Here is a 22,212-nt window from a genome sequence, read left to right as displayed (position 1 = left end):
AATAAAGTCCATAAAATTAGAGCCAAGCATGTTCCCAGTGAGGGCAATTCCTCAAGTAAATTCCATGCAAAGGTGCTCCGTGCACATGCATACATCACGGCAAATCGCCATTGCAAGCTCCCACCAGGGTGCACACTCACCCACAAGTCTGGACCCACTAGGTGCCTCCTGATGAAACGCGTAGGGATGGGCTCATCTGTCACACATTGCGTCACTTCCGGCTAGTGCAGTGATGGCGAACCTTGGCACCCCAGATGTTTTGGAACTACATTTCCCATGATGCTCAACTGCACTGCAGAGTGCATGAGCATCATGGGAAATGTAGTTCCAAAACATCTGGGGTGCCAAGGTCCGCCATCACCGGCCTACATACGTTTAACGTACGCCGACTCCAGGGGATTGTGGAGCGGCAGCAGTTTTTCATTAAATGGGCAGATTATTCCTGGTGCTGAGACACGCCACCTATCTTGTGAGTGAACATCATTTTACAGTAAAACGGAGTTCCAACAAAAAAAAAAATGTAAGTCACCAGCTACAAATACTGCAGCTGCTGACTTTTAATAATCTGACACTAACCTGTCCCAGGGTCCAGGGATGCGGGGGAATGAAGCCCCGCTAATCTCCCCCTCCTCTCTGCGGCGCTGGCACTGTCACTGTGGGCGCCTGGCCGTGGCTTCACAGCCGGGCGCACACTGCCCATGCGCGAGCCACGCTGTGACTGGCCCGGGCAATCATCTGGGACCTGTGACGTGTCTCCGATGATTGCCGAGAGGGAGGGGGGAGAGGTGATCAAGGCGATCTTCCTTCTGGTGCCCCGGGAGGAAATAGGAGCTGGAACTTTCTAAAAAGAGGGTTTATGCTCCCTCCCCCCCCCCCCCAAAAAAAATTACATGCCAAATGTGGCATGTCAGGGAGTCACCTTCCCTTAAAGCGGAAGTTCCGTTTTTGGGTGGAACTCCGCTATAATGCACATTTTAAATCAACAATACTGCTCTATGATATCTCCTATGGTTTTGCTTTTTCTCTGAGTTGGATCAAAGGATGTGGTCTACATATCTCCGGGTGCCACAGCATTACTTAGAAGCCTTGTACACCTGCCTAGGTATAAACCTAGGGGGTTCACACCTGCGGGTGAGTGTGAACCCTGGTGGGAGCTTGCACAGAGGTTTGCAGTGATATATTTCCATGTGCACGAAGCACCTTTTGTATGGAATTTCCTTGAGGAATTACCTTCACTGCCCTCACTGGGAACATACTTGGATCTAATTTTATGGAATTTTAATTCATTTTATTTAATTTTGTTTTCTTTTTGCTGATGGTTTTCTTGGTACTTTGTTGAGGTTTACAAACCGCTCGGCATCTGCTACACCGCTCTGCCAATCCCTCCATTGGCTGCCAGTCACTTAATGAATTAAAATCAAGATACTAACAACTTACAAAGCCATTCACAACTCTGCCCCCAACTACATCACTAACCTGGTCTCAAAATACCAACCAAACCGTTCTCTTCCTCCCAGGACCTCCTGCTCCCTACTTCCCTTGTCACCTCTTCCCATGCCCGCCTCCAGGACTTCTTCTGAGCCTCTCCCATCCTCTGGAATGCCCTCCTACCCCAATCTCTCCGACTTTCTCCTACTTTTGTCCACTTTCAGACGATCCCTGAAAGCTCATCTTTTCAGAGAAGCCTATCTGGCCCCCACCTAACAACTGTGCATTTATTTTTCTCCATCAGCACATCCCCCCACAGTTATTACCTCTTACATCTCTTGACACTCCCTCTTAGATTGTAAGCTCTAAGGAGCAGAGCCGTCTGATTCCTCCTGTATTAAGTGTATTGTATTTGTACTGTCTGCCTTGAAGTTCTAAAGCGCAGAGTAAACTGTTGGTGCTGTATAAATCCTGTATAATAATAATAGTCTAGTCTTTTATGTACAAGCACTTTTTATGCACTTTATGCATATATACATTGCACAAATTGGATCTAATTGTTGCACTTATTGTAATTTGTACACGTTCATGCACTATTAGCACTTTAAAATATACAGATGCCTATGGTACATGCAATAGGGTAGCGCAGCTTCCGTACTAGCTTCCGATCAAGATAATGAAATGGTAATTGTTGACTTGTTACTCTTGCCTGATACAGAGGTCCCTCCTGGCCTTCAATCCCTTTCATTGGGGTCACATAAGGCAGTCGGCAGCATTTTGTACACAGTGTGGCCACATGCCGGCTGTGTGTTGCCGATTTACTATACTGAGAAAGCCGAGGGAAGAGGTTTTTAACCCTCTTTGATCATGTGTCTAGACGACCGCACTTAAATTTGGTATCGGTGCTGAGTGCTCTGACTGGCATATAGTCAGTGCCGGATTTATAAGAGGGCAAAAGGGGAAACAGCCCTGGGCCCCCCTTTATACAAAATTAAAGTGACACTAAAGGTTGGTTTGCTTGTTTTTTTGTTTGTTTTTTTAATAACAAACATATCATACTTACCTCCACTGTGCAGCTCATTTTGCACATAGTGGCTCCGATCCTTCTGGGGTCCCTCGGCGGCTCTCACGGCTCCTCCCCACAGCACATAACCCCCTGAAAGAAGCGCTCTCCCGGGGGGGGGGGGGGGGGGTGGGTTACCTTGGGAGGGCGCTCCCGAGTCCAGCATTCGGCGTCCCTAGAGGCCGAATGCAGGACTTGGCCCCTTCCCCCAGTGCTCACGTCATTGGATTTTATTGACAGCATCGGGAGCCAATGGCTGCGCGGCTATCAATCTATCCAATCAATAGCCGAGAACGCCAGGCAGAGAGGCAGCGCGTCTCCGTGGGTCAAGTTCGAGGGGTCAGGTAAGTATAACGGGGGGGGGGGGCAGCGTTCACTGCCTGGTGTTTTTTCACCTTCATGCATAGGATGAAAAAACGCGAACCCTTTTAATATAAAACAATAGAAAAATATCTAAAATAATACAATTTTATATAAATTAAATGATATTAAATATTAGTTCCCATCCTCATTTGATACTGATTGCACTGTCTTGCATAAAGGTGAATCCCTAGTGCCTCCCCCCATTTGGTATTGAAGCTGAAATGCTAAAAAAAAAAAAAAAAAAATACTACAAAATGACTTGCATTGTCAGTGCTATAACTCGGACATGTCCTCAGTCTATACAAACTATTGTTTCCCTTTTAACTCCCTGAGAGAAGCCCTTTCCATGGGGTGCGCTCCTGAGTCCAGTATTCGGCGTCCATAGAGGCCGAATGCAGGACTGTCCGCAACCCCTGGCGCTCGAGTCATTGGGTTTGATTGACAGCAGCGGGAGCCAATGGCTGCGCTGCTATCAATCTATCCAATTAAGATTCGAGAACCCCGGGCAGAGAGGCAGTACATCCCCCGTGGGTCAAGTTCGAGGGGTCCAGGTTTTTTTTTGGGGCGTTTTTTTTTTTGCACCCTATGCATTAAGGTGAAAAAACACGAACCCCTTTTCATATAAAACAATAGAAAAATATCTAAAATAATACAAAATAAATAATACAATTTATATAAATTAAATTAAATGATATTAAATATTAGTACCCATCCTCATTTGATACTGATTGCACTGTCTTGCATAAAGGTGAATCCCTAGTGCAGTGATGGTGAACCTTGGCACCCCAGATGTTTTGGAACTACATTTCCCATGATGCCCATGCACTCTGCAGAGTAGATGAGCATTATGGGAAATGTAGTTCCAAAACATCTGGGGAGCCAAGGTTCAACATCACTGCCCTAGTGCCTCTCTCCTCATTTGGTATTGCAGCTGAAATGCCAAAACTGAAAAAAAATAAAAAATACTACAAAATGACTTGCATTGTCAGTGCTATAACTCGGACATGTCCTCAGACTTTACAAACTATTGTTTCCCTTTTAACTCCCTGAGAGAAGCCCTTTCCGGGGGGGAGGGGTGTTACCTCATGCGGGCGCGCTCCTGAGTCCAGCATTCGGCGTCCATAGAGGCCGAATGCAGGACTTGTCTGCACCCCCTGGCGCTCGCGTCATTGGGTTTGATTGACAGCAGCGGGAGCCAATGGCTGCGCTGCTATCAATCTATCCAATTAAGATTCGAGAACTCCCGGGCAGAGAGGCAGTACATCCCCCATGGGTCAAGTTCGAGGGGTCCAGGTTTTTTTTTTTGGGGCGTTTTTTTTTTTTTGCACCCTATGCATTAAGGTGAAAAAACACGAACCCCTTTTCATATAAAACAATTGAAAAATATCTAAAATAATACAAAATAAATAATACAATTATATAAATTTAATTAAATGATCTTAAATATTAGTACCCATCCTCATTTGATGCTGATTGCACTGTCTTGCATAAAGGTGAATCCTTGGTGCCTCTCCTCATTTGGTATTGAATCTGAAATACAAATACGTAAAAAAATACTACAAAATGACTTGCATTGTCAGTAACTCGGACATGTCCTCAGTCTATACAAACTATTGTTTCCCTTTTAACGGTCTTTAAATATTTTTTTTTTTTTTTTTTTTTGTGCAATAGATTTTTTTTTTTCTTTACTTCGAAACCCAAATCCACTGGTTTACGGTGTGAACCAAGGCCACATCAAAAAAAAAAAAAGCCCTCAGCCGAAGCTTGATGTTCCGATTCAAAAGCTCCTGCAAGCTCATTTCATCTTCCGCACTGCCGATCTCCCAGCTTGTAAATCCTGGTTGGTGGGGGGAGGGGGATGAAAATGACTGCAGCCTGATGGGAATTAAGTTTCTGAAGTTCAAAGCCAGCACTACATCAGAGCAGCTGTCAGTCAAGTCTAGCATGGTGGAGGCTACCAGGGAGTGGGGCATCTCGGAGGGAAGCGGATCAAAGTGGGCGTCACGGTGCTGTTTTCTCCCCTGGGAGGCACTTTTTCGATCAGTTCTTCATTAAACTGAATCCAGAAGGCACTTTTCTCTTCCCTCCCGTCATTTTTTTATTTTATTTTTTTCCCCTCCTTGTTCTAAATGCAACTTCCCTTGAAAATGATTTTCAGGCTGCTTTTTGATCTCTTGAAAGTCAGTGAAGAAACCAATTACAGTTCTATATATGTGTTTTCTTGCCTTTCCTGGGCAGATAGGCTGTATTATTTCTTTTTTATTTTTTTATTTTTTTCACGGTTCTTTTGTCGTCAGTGTCATTTAGCTCGCAAGGAAAATTGTTTCCCCTCCTCTCCACCGTTATTTTTAACTCTTAGGGGAAGCGCCATGCTGTTTCTGCCGTCTTTGAAGCTCAGACGTTCTTGTTTTTGAGCCGCCGTGTGTTTTATACGGTGTGTACTTTCGACTGTCTGAAGCTGTTGGTTCTTTGTTGCTTTTTCTCCTAATTGACGGCGTTGCGCTGCGGCGTTTTGTACTACATGTTTGCTCCCCCTGTGCGTTTTAAGCCCTGCTGGGACCATCCCTGTAAAAAAAAAAAAAAAGGCATTGTTTTTTACACCTTGGCAAAAGCCGCTCAGGTTTTTTTTACTTGTATAGTAGTAGACTAGTGCAGGCCCATGTGTTTCCTCTTCTCAGATGTGCACAATTAATATCGGTACAAGAGCTTTATGAACATGAAAGCATAGAGATCTTTTCATAGGCCTTTCACCCATACTCTATACATTGGTCAGTTTTGGTTTTTATTCTTTTGCTGGCGTAAAGCTAACCTTTATCAGCCTAGCTGCCTTCCCTTTCGATAAAGGTCCTAAGTGGCATCAGTTTGGTTTCATGGTGTTGGAAGTGGTTGAGGTGTTGAGAGCTGAGCCCTTTGTGGAGCCAACTAAAAGGCATCTTCAATGCACCCGCCGGCATCTGATCCGGTCTGCTAAAATCTGACAGATGGGGAATACGTTCGCCATCCATCGATCAGATGACAGGTGGAAACAGACAGGCGGTCTGTTTCCATCCAATTGCCCCATAAAGAATAGCGGGCTGTGTCCATGTCCGCTCTGCATAGCGGAGCGGACATGGACTTGTCATCCGCCTGCTCAGCGGGGATCAGCGGAGAGATCCTCCCCCCTGCTGAGCGTGCGGATCCACTTGACCGAGTCTGCCCCGTTTAAAAGAGGCCTTACCCAATTTTCACCAGCTGCTGTGGCTGAGAACCCAGGTCCACCTCCATTTAGGACAGAGTGGGGAAAAGTTAGATGTTTTGTCAGGTTTGTTTTGCCTTCTAGGACCCCATTGCTGTGTTTCTGTGTCGGTAAAAGTGTATGGAAGTATCAGTGGGGACACAGATCATATTAAAAACCAGTGGTGGCTGCTCCAGCAGGGGCGCGCCCCCCCTAATCCATGCACCCGGCCCCCTAATCTCCATGCAGGGCGCTGGATGTATGGATTCCAGTGGGAGTGTTTTTTTAGAGCCTGGGGCTCTAATTGGCTTCAAAAAGGGTGGGCTCGGGGGGGGGGGGGGTGTGCAGAGCATTGCACCCCCCCCAGCCCACCCAGTTGTGTGACATTAGCGAATTAATATTCACTATTGTCTTCCTGCTCCTCCTCCCGGGCCAATCAGGAAGCAGGAGTCTTAGAACTCCTGGCCAATCGGGTCTCAGGACCCGTTTCCTGTTTGTCCGGGAGGAGAAGCAATGGCCTCAGCTCTTACCTCAGCAAGCTGCAGCAGGTATAGGGGCGGAGGGGCAGCAGTAGCCCCTACAGCTTCCAGGAGCCTTACCCTGGATCCAGCACCACATCGTCCTCCCAAGGTAAGGCGAGTAGTGCGAGTAAGGGGGCCAGGTTTGTTTGCCGCAGCCCCCCAAATATTGTCACCAGCCCCCACTGTTAAAAACCTGAGAGGTTCTGACCTTTCTTCAATCGTACATCACGGGACACAGAGCCATAGTAATTACTATGTGGGTTACAGTCCACCTTCAGGTGCCGGACGCTGGCACACCCTAAACAGGAAGTTGCCTCCTTATATAACCCCTCCCACTACTGGGAGTATCTGTTTTTTCACCAGTGTCTTAGGTGTTGGTCAACCCTTGCTGGGGCTAGCCATGCAGCTGGATCCATTCAGAGTGTCTCTTAGGCCGAATTGAATGGTACCCGGGCCTCGTATCTGAAGAAATTAGGTTTTTCCTGTAATGCTTCTCTTTTTAGAGAGTTGGACCCTGGGATCCAGTACTTGGTATTAAGGCTATAAAGTTATACTGGCGGGATGCTTTTTACAGGTCCAGGATTGTGGGTTCCCTGAGGGTCCCTAGTTCCTGAAGGTTTGTTAACGGAACCCACCGTGAAGGGTGAAGATTGGGTCTGTTGGTTTTTACCACAGAAAACCCTGCGGCGGGAAAGCTAAGTGGAGTTTTCTAAGGAATTTTTACATTTTCTTATGAAATATCTCCTTTAAAGTAAATATTGTCATGCCTAAGTGTCACCACTGGGGGCTGAAAAGCTGGGGGCTAAAACTGAAAAAGAAGGTGTGTTCTGTGAATGAGCAAGGGGAGAGGAGGGTCAGATAAATGACAGGATCTTCTCTCCAATCATAGACTGCCTTGCATTCTATAAATAGAAAACAAAGGAGTTTTTTTTTTTTTTTATTGGTTAAGGGGAGATGACAGGATCTTTTACTGTTGTAGTCGCTGCTTTGTTCCCGCAGCCCTGGAAATCATTGCTGTTTGTAGTATGCGGCTTCACTGACGGGAAGATTTTGTAAAGTAATCTGCAAGACAAGAGAAATACTATTCATTAGAACATAGGTGCCATAAGGCATTTGAAGGCTAACAGTTACAAGTATGACTCCCAAAGGCAGAGGCATGATGGGACTTGTAGTTCTCCAACAGCTGCAGTGCCACAGGTTAAGCACCCATGCATTGGAGGTTAATTGACAGTGCTGTATCCCCCCCAAAACTTAATTTTTTTTTAGTTGGAGCTCAGTGCTAACTTTTGTCTTTTGAATACCAAATCAGATCTAGAGAAAAAAAATGTTTCCCCTGCACTCTATTAGTTGTTTACATTGAACGCTAGTTTTGATACAGGTTATGGCCATTTTATCTACAAGAGATTGCAAAGACGATATCTCTTATTTATTTTTTTCTTTTCTCTGTTGCAGTTTTGATGGAAATTTCAACACCAACGTCTCCAAAACTATCAGCTGCGACAGGCTGTCCACGACGCTGACCACGATGGTGAACAGCCGAGCGTTTAATCCTGGGAGGGACCTAAACTCCGGTTCGTATCATTATTGTTTGTTGCAAGTGAGCGAGTTATTATGTATTCTGTGCTTATTTAGAGGAAAAGAAAAGTGTATGTTGGCTCTCTACTTTTCAGTATCAGAAAACTGTTTCAGTATTCAGACATTTGTAATCCATCTATCGATCGACTTGTGTATAACCAGACAACAAAAAAATAAAAAATATAAAAAAAATTCAGTGTGCTGCCTTAATTCAAGTAAGTGTACTACACTTGATAAGGTAATAAACTGTACTACAGCTGCAGCATACATCAATAATGTGTTCCCACATCAAAATAAAGCATTATACTGAATTATAATTCATAAGGAGGTAATGGATTTCAGAAAAGGGGCTGCTGTTGGACATCACTGGGCCCTATACAGCCTACTTGACAGGGCCCCCTTCGCTTGGCCGAAAGTGACCGGGGATGTAAATGTATTGGGCCCTTTCTCTGTAGCCTCAGCCGCTCAGATGAATGAATAGAAAGTACTCAGAGGCTTTCTGTTCATTCACAAATTCATCACTGAAGCATAGTGCATATGCTACAGCGATGAATGGACACAGGAGTGATTAGTACCGATCGCTCACTGTGTTCGCTCAGGAAACAAAGGAGCCAGTAAATGATATTTACAGACCCCTTCCCCTGCTCTCCATCCTGAAGCATCCCCCTGTGTGCCCGAAGCAGCTGCCAGTGGGAAAGAAGGGAAGCTGGCAGCTTTCTGGGGGAAAGTGGCACACGGGGAGCCTGGACAACAGATGGAAGGGGTGCATATGCTAGAACCAGTCCCCCTGCAGTACAACTGACAAAGACAGTGCAGCCAGCCCTCCTGCTCAGCAGGTGCCTGAGCCCCCTTTTAAACTGATGGGACCCATGCCCAGTACAGGAGGGCTTTGTACTCATATGAAAGCTTTTAGGTCCACAGCAAAGTACATTCCTGGTAGTAGGGAGGGCTGCTGAAGCCTAGGCCTGTGTATTAGCATTTGTGGCATTTTTTTTCCCACAGAAATTGGGTGCTCAATGCCCTCCATAGTCCTTGTTGCCAGGTGCCCACAATCAATTCATCAGAATCTAGCTCTGCAATGAATTATGTGGGATACGTCATCTTTTTTTCTTTTATAGTTATTTTATGCTCTAATGTGTTGCGGTGCATTAGCGAGTATGGAATGGGTAGCTCGTACATCTGGAAAGATGCCTTCAATGCTGATGGATATATCCAGGTTTTAGAGCAGCATATGCTCCCAGACAATGTATTTTTCGGAGAAGCCCTTGCATGTTTCAGCAGAAAAATACTGCATCTATGACAAGTGCATGGATTTTGTATCCTAGTAGAAGAGTCTGGGTGCTTAATTGGCCTGCCTACAGTCCAGACCTTTCACCAATTGAAAATATTTGGTGCATCTTGAAACAAAAAATATGAGAGACAACCCAGGACTGTTGAGCAGTTATAATCCTATATCAGGCAATAATGGGACAGCATTTTATTTTTAAAATGGTACATTTTCTCAGTTTAAACATTTGATATGTTTTATATTTTCTATTGAGCCTGGTCGGTAGGTGTGCTGGGAAATCTTTTGGTTGTGTGTGATGTGCTATTGTCCTTCCATCAGGGGCGGACTGACAACTCATGGGGCCCCCGGGCAATAGGAGATCATGGGGCCCCCCCTGTGTCCCAGCCACACTGCCCACATTACATACATTGGTCTCTACCCCCTTTAGCTGTAGAGGCAGCAGCTGAGGATGTACACATGCTGCGGCAGGAATTATACCCCCTGTTGCTTTTGGTGGATGATCATGACCCAATCAAGTGAATAGGGCCACTCTGCAAACACCCAGCAACAATGTGTAATGCACGCAGTAGCATCATGCTAGTGTGAGATCCAAGGGGTTAAAGCAGGTTAACCCCTCCTTATAGCCTGCTTTAGCCACTTGGTCACTGTACTGGATAAGGTTGCACAACCTTTGCAGAGCAAGCCCCATGCCAAGCGTGACAGTGTGTATAATTTTTGCTGAGGCTGCAACATGTGTAAACCCCTGGACCCCTAGGATGGAAGCAGAGAGGGATCCCTGGGAAGGGGGCCAGTGGGGGATCCCTGGGATGGGGGCAGAGGGGGATCCCTGGGATGGGGGCAGAGGGGGATCCCTGGGATGGGGGCAGAGGGGGATCCCTGGGATGGGGGCAGAGGGGGATCCCTGGGATGGGGGCAGAGAGCTGCAGACATGATAAAAGACAAGAGATGGTCAGATGCTGCGGACATGATACAGGAGGTGGACAAAGGCTTCAGACATACTGCAGGAGGTGGACAGAGGTTGCGGACATACTGCAGGAGGTGGACAGAGGTTGCGGACATACTGCAGGAGGTGGACAGAGGTTGCGGACATACTGCAGGAGGTGGACAGAGTTTGCGGACATACTGCAGGAGGTGGACAGAGGTTGCGGACATACTGCAGGAGGTGGACAGAGGCTGCGGACATACTGCAGGAGGTGGACACTGGCTGCGGACATACTGCAGGAGGTGGACAGAGGCTGCGGACATACTGCAGGAGGTGGACAGAGGCTGCGGACATACTGCAGGAGGTGGACAGAGGCTGCGGACATACTGCAGGAGGTGGACAGAGGCTGTGGACATACTGCAGGAGGTGGACAGAGGCTACGGACATACTGCAGGAGGTGGACAGAGGTTGTGGGCATACTGCAGGAGGGGGACAGAGGTTGCGGACATACTGCAGGAGGGGGACAGAGGTTGCGGACATACTGCAGGAGGGGGACAGAGGTTGCGGACATACTGCAGGAGGGGGACAGAGGTTGCGGACATACTGCAGGAGGGGGACAGAGGTTGCGGACATACTGCAGGAGGGGGACAGAGGTTGAAGACATGATAGTGTCCTCCTCACAGTAGCCTCCTCCTCTGTCCACCATCACTACTTCTCCACATGATCAGTGTGCTGTGTCCTCCTCCTGTGCCCCTTTCACCTCTCCACTGGTCAGGGCAGCACAGTGCTTCTCTGACCTGTGGAGAGGTGAAAGGGGCACAGGAGGAAGACACAGCACTGATGATGTGGAGAAGTAATATGATAGTTGACAGAACACATTAGTCTCTGTCCCTCCCCTGCATGCCACAGCTTCACCCTCCGCCACCTCCGGGCTCCCAGTGATGTCCTCCGCTCTCACTCACAGAGTTTACCCACAGTTTTACTCTCCTCTTCCCTCCTCAGTACTCACCCCTGCTCGGCTGCTCTGCCAGTGTCCCGATCGTCTATTCGAAAATGGCGCCGGGAGGCGCCATTACGTTACTGCGCATGCGGTGCCCAGCCGAGCGCGTACGAACTTTCCCGAGCCCGGTCGGCTTTGGAACAGCGCATGCGCCATTCCATGGTCGGCTTGCGGCCATCTTTTTTGCGGGCATCGATGCCCATAATAGATTTTAATGGCCAGCTCCAAAAAGGGGTTAACTCTACGGGCGGTTGCAAACACCGTGGGGCCCCCTGCTGGACACCGGGCCCTCGGTCCGCGCCCGACTGCCCTAATGGTCAGTCCGCCCCTGCCTTCCATGTGCACCTTGCTGCAGAGGCCAATTATAGCGGCTTGTGGATCCCGTTACCCTATCGCCTTCGGCGCCTTGTTAATATGGCGACACTGAACTACTCTGATGAGATGAAAATATGTTAAAAAATAAAAAAATGGTAAAAAAAAATTGAATTAATTATTATTATTTTTTTAACATACTGTCACCAGTCAGTATCCCTGATCACCGCCACACCAGTCATATGATGACAGTGTACTGCACTGGTGACAGTTTGTGAAAAAAAAAAAATATTATTTCTTCAATTTACAAAAATTAGTGGGCAAAAATTGCAACTTCAAAAAACTCAGGCTGCCTACTTTCCCGAAAAGGGGGTGAAGTTGGGGCTATTTCTACTGTCCTGGCATTTTAAAGTAATTTTTTTTTCTATTAAAATAACAAACATGTCATACTTACCTGCCCTGTGCAGGGGTTTTGCACAGAGCAAACCCTATCCTCCTCTTCTCGGGTCCCTGGCTGGTGCTCCTGGCCCCTCCCTCCCTGTTGAGTGTCCCCACAGCAAGAAGCTTGCTATGTGGGCAGCCAAGCAACAGCTCCCTGTGTCCATATAGACAAAGAGCTGCGGTTCGGCCCGGCCCCCTCTCTCTCTCTCTCTCTCTCCTGATTGGCTAAACTAAAATTGAGCAACAACAGCGGCAGCCAATGGCGCCACTGCTGTTTCTCAGCCAATCAGGAGGGAGATCAGGAGCCAATCAGATGGCCTATTCACTCGTGGACATCGCTGGATAGAGAATGGGGCTCAGGTAAGTATTTGGGGTGGAGGGGCTGCTCTACACAGAAGATATGCATGAAGATAAAAAAATCTTCAGACTTTACGTTCAGTTTAACCACTTTAGCCCCGGACCATTTGGCTGGCAAAAGAGCAGGCCATTTTTTCCTATTCAGCACTGCGCTACGTTAACTGGCAATTTCTCAGTCGTGAAATGCTGCATCCAAATTAAATGTATAGATTTTTTTTGACAAAAATAGAGCTTTCTTTTGGTGGTATTTGATCAGCACTGGGTGTTTTATTGTTTGCTATATAAAACGGAACAAAAACCCCAAAGATTTTGAAAATTGTTTTTGTTTTTTTTGTTTTGTTTTTTCCTACTTTGTTATAAAACATATCCAATAAAATCTAATTTCTTAATAAATTAATCTTCATAAATTTAAGCTAAAATGTACTTTGTTATAAAACATACCCAATAAAATCTAATTTCTTCATAAATTTAGGCTAAAATGTATTTTGCTACAAAAAAAAAACGCAAAAAAATAAATAAAAAAATACGCAAAAAAATAAAACAAACAAACCCCAAACTGCTTCTTAAAGGGCAATATACATGTATGTTAATATGCCTGTAAGTGCCCTTCTGCCGACGTATATCGGCGTGAGCCGGTTGGCAAACAGTTAAGGCCCTCAAGAAATGTAATAAGCCTTCAGTACATCAGGATTGATACATTTTAAAATATATATGTGCCATAGTTTGTAGACGCTATAACTTTCACACCAACAAATTAATATACACTTATTGGGGTTTTTTTATTTATTTTTTTATTTATTTTTTTAAAAAACAAAGATGTAGCAAAATACATTTTAGCCTAAATTTATGAAGAAATTTGATTTTATTGGATATGTTTTATAACAAAGTAGGAAAAAACAAAACAAAAAAACAAACAATTTTCTAAATCTTTTGGGGTTTTTGTTCCGTTTTTATATAGCAAACAATAAAACACCCAGTGCTGATCAAATTCCACCAAAAGAGAGCTCTATTTTTGTAAAAAAAAAATATAAAAAATCTATACATTTAATTTGGATGCAGCGTTTCACGACTGAGAAATTGCCAGTTAACGTAGCGCAGTGCTGAATAGGAAAAAAAAATGGCCTGGTCATGAAAGGGGTAAAACTGAAGTGGTTAATGTTCCTTTCATGCTCTGTGAAGCTCTTCACTCTGAGAAAAAAAAAAAAGCATAAAAAATGTAAATAATTTGGGAATTCCATTAAAAAAAAATTTATGTATTAAAAAAAAAAAAAAAAAAAAAGCCTTGCAGTGTTTTGAAAAGAATTTTGGCTGTAGCTCAATGAAAGTCGCCTGTACACTATCTTGGATTAAGTTCATGTACCATAGGCCATTACGCGGCGACTGTTTACGGAGTCTAGAGGCTGCGCTCCAGGCACTTAGGGACTGTTTATAATTTAACTACGGGTTCCAAAGTTCATGTCTTCAATCCGTCTTTTAGGCAGCTAGAAAGTGGACTCATCTCGGGTGTAAATACTTCACTTCTATAAATAAAGTGACTGATGATGTTTATGGAGGGTCTTTAATAAAGAGAAGGTAGATTAGTGATATGTATCTCTGCCGGGGTCATATTCAGCTCAGTGGGAGATGATGGAGGAGTGGAGCAGCACATGGAAATGAATACTTTTTTATAAACATTGCAAGCTGGCCCAGAGGCCCGGCTCAAGTTTTCTTTTTCCTTTTTTTAACAGCCCCCCCTATTTTGTTTTTTTAGTAGAACTCCCAGCCATTTTTTTTTTTTTTTATTGAGTATGGCAGGAGTTATTGATGTCTCTCACCAATGGGGAGAACTTCACCTCGCAATTTTTGGTTGCCAATCGTGGCACTAAAACTGTAAGTACAATCAGTAGCGATGGTAATAATGCCCTAAGTGTGCGTGCATAGTGTCTGGGTTATCTCTCTTTGCCAGTTGGAGAAACTGCAGTATGATGTTCACCTAATGTGAGCCCGTAGCAACTGCTAAAACATCCTCTTTCAGTGATTTGACCATTGTATACTGAAAACAACCAAACACAAAACACATGACTGAAGGGAGAAAATAGACTAGAGAAGTTGTAGTTCACTTAGTGCAGCCTCCAACATCACCAAAGAGGCCAACAAAAAATCCAGTGACTATTCAGTGTCAGACAGCAAACATACAACTGGATATAGTCAAAGGCTATGGGCATGATACAAGAGCTGGTCAGATACTGCAGAGACATGATGCAAAAGATGGTCAGAGACTGTGGAGGCATGATACAAGAGATGGTCAGAGACTGCAGGCTTGTTACCAGAGATGATCAGAGACTGCGGACTTGTTACAAGAGATGATCAGAGACTGCGGACTTGTTACAAGAGATGGTCAGAGACTGCGAACTTGTTACAAGAGATGGTCAGAGACTGCGAACTTGTTACAAGAGATGGTCAGAGACTGCGAACTTGTTACAAGAGATGGTCAGAGACTGCGAACTTGTTACAAGAGATGGTCAGAGACTGCGAACTTGTTACAAGAGATGGTCAGAGACTGCGGACTTGTTACCAGAGATGGTCTGAGACTGCGGACTTGTTACAAGAGATGGTCCGAGACTGCGGACTTGTTACAAGAGATGGTCCGAGAGTGCGGACTTGTTACAAGAGATGGTCCGAGACTGCAAACTTGTTACAAGAGATGGTCAGAGACTGCGAACTTGTTACAAGAGATGGTCAGAGACTGCGAACTTGTTACAAGAGATGGTCAGAGACTGCGAACTTGTTACAAGAGATGGTCAGAGACTGCGAACTTGTTACAAGAGATGGTCAGAGACTGCAAACTTGTTACAAGAGATGGTCAGAGACTGCGGACTTGTTACCAGAGATGGTCCGAGACTGCGGACTTGTTACAAGAGATGGTCCGAGACTGCGGACTTGTTACAAGAGATGGTCCGAGACTGCGGACTTGTTACAAGAGATGGTCCGAGACTGCGGACTTGTTACAAGAGATGGTCCGAGACTGCGAACTTGTTACAAGAGATGGTCCGAGACTGCGGACTTGTTACAAGAGATGGTCCGAGACTGCGGACTTGTTACAAGAGATGGTCCGAGACTGCGGACTTGTTACAAGAGATGGTCCGAGACTGCGGACTTGTTTCAAGAGATGGTCCGAGACTGCGGACTTGTTTCAAGAGATGGTCCGAGACTGCGGACTTGTTTCAAGAGATGGTCCGAGACTGCGGACTTGTTTCAAGAGATGGTCCGAGACTGCGGACTTGTTTCAAGAGATGGTCCGAGACTGCGGACTTGTTACAAGAGATGGTCCGAGACTGCGGACTTGTTACAAGAGATGGTCCGAGACTGCGGACTTGTTACAAGAGATGGTCCGAGACTGCGGACTTGTTACAAGAGATGGTCCGAGACTGCGGACTTGTTACAAGAGATGGTCCGAGACTGCGGACTTGTTACAAGAGATGGTCCGAGAAAATGGCAAGGGGCCAAAGTTGGGCACCAGGGGCCCTAGAGTGTTAATTTGCACAGGCATTATATAATGGTGTCATCACGGAGTTGGCATCTTGATACCGGAAGTAAATGGTGATCCTGGGTGATGGCTGAACAAAGATGCCTCTGTCCTTTCTGGAGAGAAAAGCATATGAAGGCCTTGTCAGAGGAAGTATTATGATTTCTGAGAGAGGTAATAAAATACCCGGAAGTGTCACACCAGGACTGTGCCTGCATTGCAAGAGTTAATAACACGTTTTGTCTAGGGGAGAGGAGAAGTAGTTTTACTTACCTGACCCTTCCCTGCACCGACAGGTGGTGCTGCCCCACGATCCTGGGTGGTATACTGGCCCTCGCCGTCCTCACATGCCCTTCAGGTCTTTGGACCCTACACTGGTCTTGATGACATCAGGACTCTAGAGTACAGGGGGGTCTTATCTCCTTTTCTACGTTGTTGAAATAATAAAAAAAAAAAGTAATGACTTTACATACGTTTAAGACCCTGTTCACACCTGAGCATATAGGAATCGCAGGCAGAAGGGCAACAAAACGTGCGAGGTGTTAGCAGTGTTAAAAAACGCATGAAAATTGCGTCAAAATACGCAATGCCAAACACTTCTGGCTCCGTGCCAAATTTGAAGTTGATCACGAGTTCCCTTTTACATCTGAACTTGCAGAATTACCTTACACTGTAAGGGGGGGGCTCTGCAGACTCTGATGTAAGGGAGAACTATGGAGACTCTGACAGGGATGATCTGGGAACCCTGATTTAAGGGGGAACACTGAGAACTCTGCACAGAGAGGGGACTGATGTAAGGGGGGACACACTGGCTTCTGGTGTAAAGGGGAACTTTGATGTAAGGGGTGCTCTGAGAACCCTGATTTACCTTAGTGTACTCGGAGGCAGGATAGATGAAGGGGAGAGACTTCAGTCAGACAGGGATGGATGGCGAGTTCACTCACCCCTTGGCAGTCAGCACCTGTCATCCAGATTATTATTATTATACAGGTTTTATATAGCGCCAACAGTTTGAGCAGCACTTTACAACATGATGTATCTGAGGCTACTGGACTTCAAATTTCTGGCTCAGGCATTCCCACAGCACTGGGGATTGGAGTGTGGGCAGACACAGAGGGGTAGAGGCTGGAGGAAGAAGAGGAGCAAATCAAGCCCTCTCTCTTCTCCGGTCTTTGTGTATGGGGGGGGGGGGGGGGTGGGGGGTTGTTAGTGCTGGCTTTGGGCAGTGTGAGAGTGTAACAATCCCTACTTAGGCATCTGCATAGTCCAGTCTGAATAATGTGTCCGGGTTTCAGGCCCGGACACATGATTCCAAACCCGAACTGCCCGGGTGAATCCCGGACAGGTGGCAACCCTACTCCCTCACCAATGTTGACCTCTTCACCCAGCTTCTTTTTTGGTCAGTATTGATTGGCCAGGCCGGAATGATGTAAATCCTGCACATTCGCAGGGAAGTTAATTTATTACAGCGTTGGGGTGTGGTGAGAATGTACACCGAGCTGTGATCTTACTAGTTCAATGCACTTTATTGTGAATCCAGCATGACGGCCTTCTTGCCCACATTTATTTTTTATTGTTTATTTCAGATCCAGTGCAATATTGTAATTTCCAGCATGGCATTTCTAAAGCGTTGCCATAAACCACATTTACACCTCCTATTTGTCATGACTATTTTATTTATTTTTTTGCGTTGTATTCTCCTTTCATCTCCGTTCACCTACAGAGGAGATGAGATTACAGCTAAATCCTGCTAATAGTTTCTGTTCCCTGCTCAGGCTGTATCCTTTGTTTAGTAAATCTGCTAATTTCAGGCTTGAACAATACGGGCTGTGGCTATAACCTTGGCTGTGGTGTTTCCCTGCGTGCGTTCCCAGACATGGGATAGCGTGCTGCTATTGGGTACGCAGGCTTATTCTACAGATTCATAAACCGCTTAAAGCGTTATTAAACCCCGGAGCCCCTGCAGTCACCAGATCTGGTCTCCCACAGTACAATTGCATTATTTTAGTCAATATAAACTGCTAAAAGCCTTTCCTCAGCAGAAGTATATAGCAGTCATGTGACTTCTATCAGTGTCTGGTTAAAGCTTGTAGGATGACTTTTCATTCTACTCTGACTGTCCTATGAGGCTGCAGGACCCCCGACCCTTCTGTCTGGACAGTGCTGATTGGCCCTGTGCTGATCACATGCACTCAAAACTCTCTAGCAATACACACCAAACTGAGTATGTGCAGCTTGTCCCCAAGGCTCAGTTCTGTCAGCAGATGATTTGGGACTGTGGAAGAAGGCGAGGATCAGAGCAGACAGCATCAAACAGCCTTTTTTACACAATGCAGAGGATTAACCCCTTAGGTTCCACAGTGAGTATAACAAGCATGCTTTACTGCATACACAGATTGATTTTACTGTTGTGGGTTTAGTAACCCTTTAAATGACCTAGATAAAATATATGAGGGGCTGTTTTAGCTGCCAAACAACTTGTTTCTGTCCATCCATTCCTGGGTTTTTCACAGCTCTGCCAAGCAAAACAGACCTGATTTTTTATTTTATTTTTGCAGTTTAAAAACACTTGCAGGTCTTGTCCCTCCCCCAACCTGTCACTGGACAGTTCAAGGAGAAGCAGAAGACTGCCGAACTAATCTGGCCTGTACCTCCTGTAGCCAGATGGTTGCAAAAAGCCACCTCCCAGACATTTGCGGGTTGCATGGCAGCTTCTGTTAACTGAAAATTGCCAAGCATCATTTTAGGGAACTTCACCACCCTGTTTTTACATTTTTCTGTTACCCCTTACCTGAATTGCTGGGCTGTGCTCATTAACCCCTTCATGCTACCATTTTGCAGCCCTTTAAATGGAGTTTAATGCAGGGAGGCAGAGCAGCTTCCTATGTGAGCAATAGGATTGGCTTTAACAGTGGTCAGATGCAGGGCCGGTACTACCACTAGGCAAACTAGGCAGCCACCTAGAGCGCACTGCTGCCTAGGTCACCCGTCCACTGGTGTCCCTATTCTTCTCTCTGCAGCACGCATCTAAGTCTCAGCATCAGCAGGCAGCCACTGCTCCGTTCACACATAGTGTCAGAGGCGCAGTGGTGGTCTGACTGTGTCCCGACTCCCGAATGAATGGAAGCAAGCAAACATTCATTGATGAGCGCTGGCGAGGCTGCATTTGGTGGGCGCTGGCGAGGCTGCATTTGGTGGGCCCTGGCGAGGCTGCATTTGATGGGCGCTGGGGAGGCTGCATTTGATGGGCGCTGGCGAGGCTGCATTTGATGGTCGCTCCATTAAAAAAGGTGGTGTATTAATGGGCAGAGGTGGTGGCAAAATGAGGTTTCGTCTAGGGCAGTGATGGCAAACCTTGGCACCCCAGATGTTTTGAAACTACATTTCCCATGATGCTCCACTACACTGCAGAGTGCATGAGCATCATGGGAAATGTAGTTCCAAAACATCTGGGGTGCCAAGGTTCACCATCACTGGTCTAGGGTATCAAAAATCCTTGCACCAGCCCTGGCCAGATGATCTGGAGCCCATCCTGCTGGCACCCTATCAGAAGCAATGACCAAGAGCGGTCCGGCAATGGCTCGATCAGTGTGTTGGGAGTGAGCAGTGAGGGTGCTGTCGGGACACAACCTCAGACTGCCATGCTCCACAGTTCTCAGAAAGGAAAGGGAGAGACTCGCTATTTAAAAGCCATGGTTCCAATTTATTAAACCCTCCATTGTACAGACTGTGCCACCTGTGTAGGAAGCACCTAACATGTTTCACTCTTAATTGGAGGGTAGCTGGGAGCCGCCCCCCGTGTCCGAGGATTAATGAGGAACAGTGCCTCCTGCAGCAGATCATTATATCTCGTCTCTCAGACTTCTGTGACTGGCCATTAGGACCCGCTATACCTCCTGCACTATATATGTGTTACAATCTTCAGATTAAACATGCGCTCCCAGTGGTTGGTTCTTTAGCAACCCACTGCTCTGCTGCTGCACACCAGGTCCTGCGTCGTCATTTTACTCTGAAGTCATCAGGAGCCGGCTGTCTCTTCCTCGTTCTCATAGCCAGCTCCCTGATAATGGGCATCAACCTCGACACATCACCAGGGGGCCAGCTGCAAGAACCAATTCGAGATAGCCAGGTATCTGCTCCCCCCCCCCCCCTGAAAGGTGCCAAATGTGTGGAGGGTCGGGGGGGGGGGGGGGGGGGAATCCGAAAAGCGGAAGTTCCATTTTTGGGTGGAACTCCAGCCAAGGAAGCTGCCATCTTTGCCTCTGTTTAATCTTCAACTGCTATGGTGCTGCACATGTGATTCGTTATGACACCAGCCATTGGATGGTTTGATAGTTTGGCTGAGAGCACAGCCAATCTGCAGTTAGCATTCCCGGCATGCCTTTTTTTTTTTTTTTTTACTTTAAATCCATGGGTTTACTTCCACTTTAACATATACCCTCACCAACCACTTTATTAGGTACACCTGTCTAGTACCAAAGTGTACCCCCTTTTGCCTTCATTCTTGGTGGCATAGATACAACAAGGTGTTGGGAACATTCCTCAGATTTTGCTCCATGGTGACATGATGGCATCACACAGTTGCTGCAGATTTGTCAGCTGCACATCCATGATGCGAATCTTCCGTTCCACCACATCCCAAAGGTGCTCTATTGGATGAGTGTGGAGCCATTGGAGTACAGGGACCTCATTGTCCAGTGGTGAGATGATTGGAGCTTTGTGACATGGTGCATTATCCTGCTGGAAGGAGCCATCAGAAGATGGGGACACTGTAGTCATAAAGGGATGGACATGGTCAGCAACAATACTCAGGTAGGCCGTGGTGTTTAAACAATGCTCAATTGGTACTAAGGGGCCCAAAGTGTGCCAAGAAAATATCCCCCCCCCCCACGCCATTACACCACCACCAGCAGCCTAACCCGGTGGTACAAGGCAGGATGGATCCATGCTTTCTTGTTGTTTACACCAAATTCTGACCCGACCATCTGAATGTCACAGCTGAAATCCAGACTCATCAGACCAGGTAACGTCTTTCTAATCTTCTATTGTCCAATTTGGGTGATCCTGTGCCAATTGTAGCCGACAGGAGTAGCAACCGGTGTGGTCTTCCGCTGCAGCCCATCTGCTTCAAGGTTGGATGTGTTGTGTGTTCTGATATGGTATTCCGCACACCTTGGTTGTAACGAGTGTTATTTCAGTTACTGTTGCCTTTCTATCATCTCAAACCAGTCTGCCCATTCTCCTCTTGACATCAATAAGGCATTTTTCTCCACACAACCGCCGCTCACTGGATATTTTCTCTTTTCCCACCATTCTCTGTAAACCCCGAGATATGCCGTTAGTGGCGGCTCCTGTGCGCATGCGCAGGAGTGACATCATCGCTGCTCCGGCGCTGTGAGTGGCCGGAGCAGCAATACCCGGAGAAGATGGATGCTCTGTACTACAGGGGACAGCGGTGACTTCGCTGGCTCCTGTGTCAGGTAAGTGACACATAATGGGCTACTATGCGATGCACAGTAGTCCATTATGCTTTACCTTTGCAGGGAATCAAAGAGGAAGTAAACCCAGTAGGGTTTACTTCTGTTTTAAATCCTCTTTTCTTCCCAATTCTGATGCTCAGTTTGAACTTCAGCAAGTCCTCTTCATCACATCTAGATGCCTAAATGCTTTGTGTCTCTGCTGTGTGATTGGCTGATTAGCAGTTTGTGTTACCAAACAAGGTGTACCTAATAAAGTGGCCGGTGAGTGTACATTGACATGAAAATTTATATCTGGTGCTAGTTACATATTCCTCGCCGGAGTTCTTCTCTCTTTCCCTGGAGGACCTGCAGATATCGGGGTCTCCCCATCCTGCAGATATCGGGGTCTCCCCATCCTGCAGATATCGGGGTCTCCCCATCCTGGAGATCATATGATGGAGAGGTGTGCATGTGAAGTCTTGCATCCCAGGATCTCTGTGGATGTCACTGAGAGGATAATGCATCCTCTTCTGTTTATCTGGTGAGTGATTTGTTGAAGGAGATCCCCTGTGATCCTCTGTGATGAGTGAATCTCTCCGCAGATCTGCAGATAACTTGTCTTAATGCTTTTCAGTGACGTCTGGAGACAGCTGAGGGGTCCCCACTAATGGCTTTGTTTGATGGATTGCAGTACCCTGCCTCCGCTCCAGATATCATTTCCATTACGTCATATCAAATTCAAACCCTGTTCATGTATGCATTGC

At 46.3% G+C, this 22,212-nt stretch overlaps 1 protein-coding gene across 1 annotated transcript in view; it reads left to right on the top strand.

Moving 5' to 3' along the window:
- CACHD1 (cache domain containing 1) overlaps positions 1 to 22,212 on the top strand; it is a 241,360-nt gene that overhangs the window by 123,492 nt on the left and 95,656 nt on the right. Inside the window, exon 4 of the mRNA XM_077450550.1 lies at positions 8,042 to 8,160. Coding sequence (XP_077306676.1) covers positions 8,042 to 8,160 — 119 coding nt within the window. The remainder of the gene's footprint in view (positions 1 to 8,041; positions 8,161 to 22,212) is intronic.

This window comes from Lithobates pipiens, unplaced genomic scaffold (genome assembly GCF_037356315.1).
Source record: "Lithobates pipiens isolate NorthernLeopardFrog02 unplaced genomic scaffold, aLitPip1_a1.2 Scaffold_23, whole genome shotgun sequence".
Taxonomy (NCBI): domain Eukaryota; kingdom Metazoa; phylum Chordata; class Amphibia; order Anura; family Ranidae; genus Lithobates; species Lithobates pipiens.
This window is presented reverse-complemented; position numbering and strand designations above follow the sequence as displayed.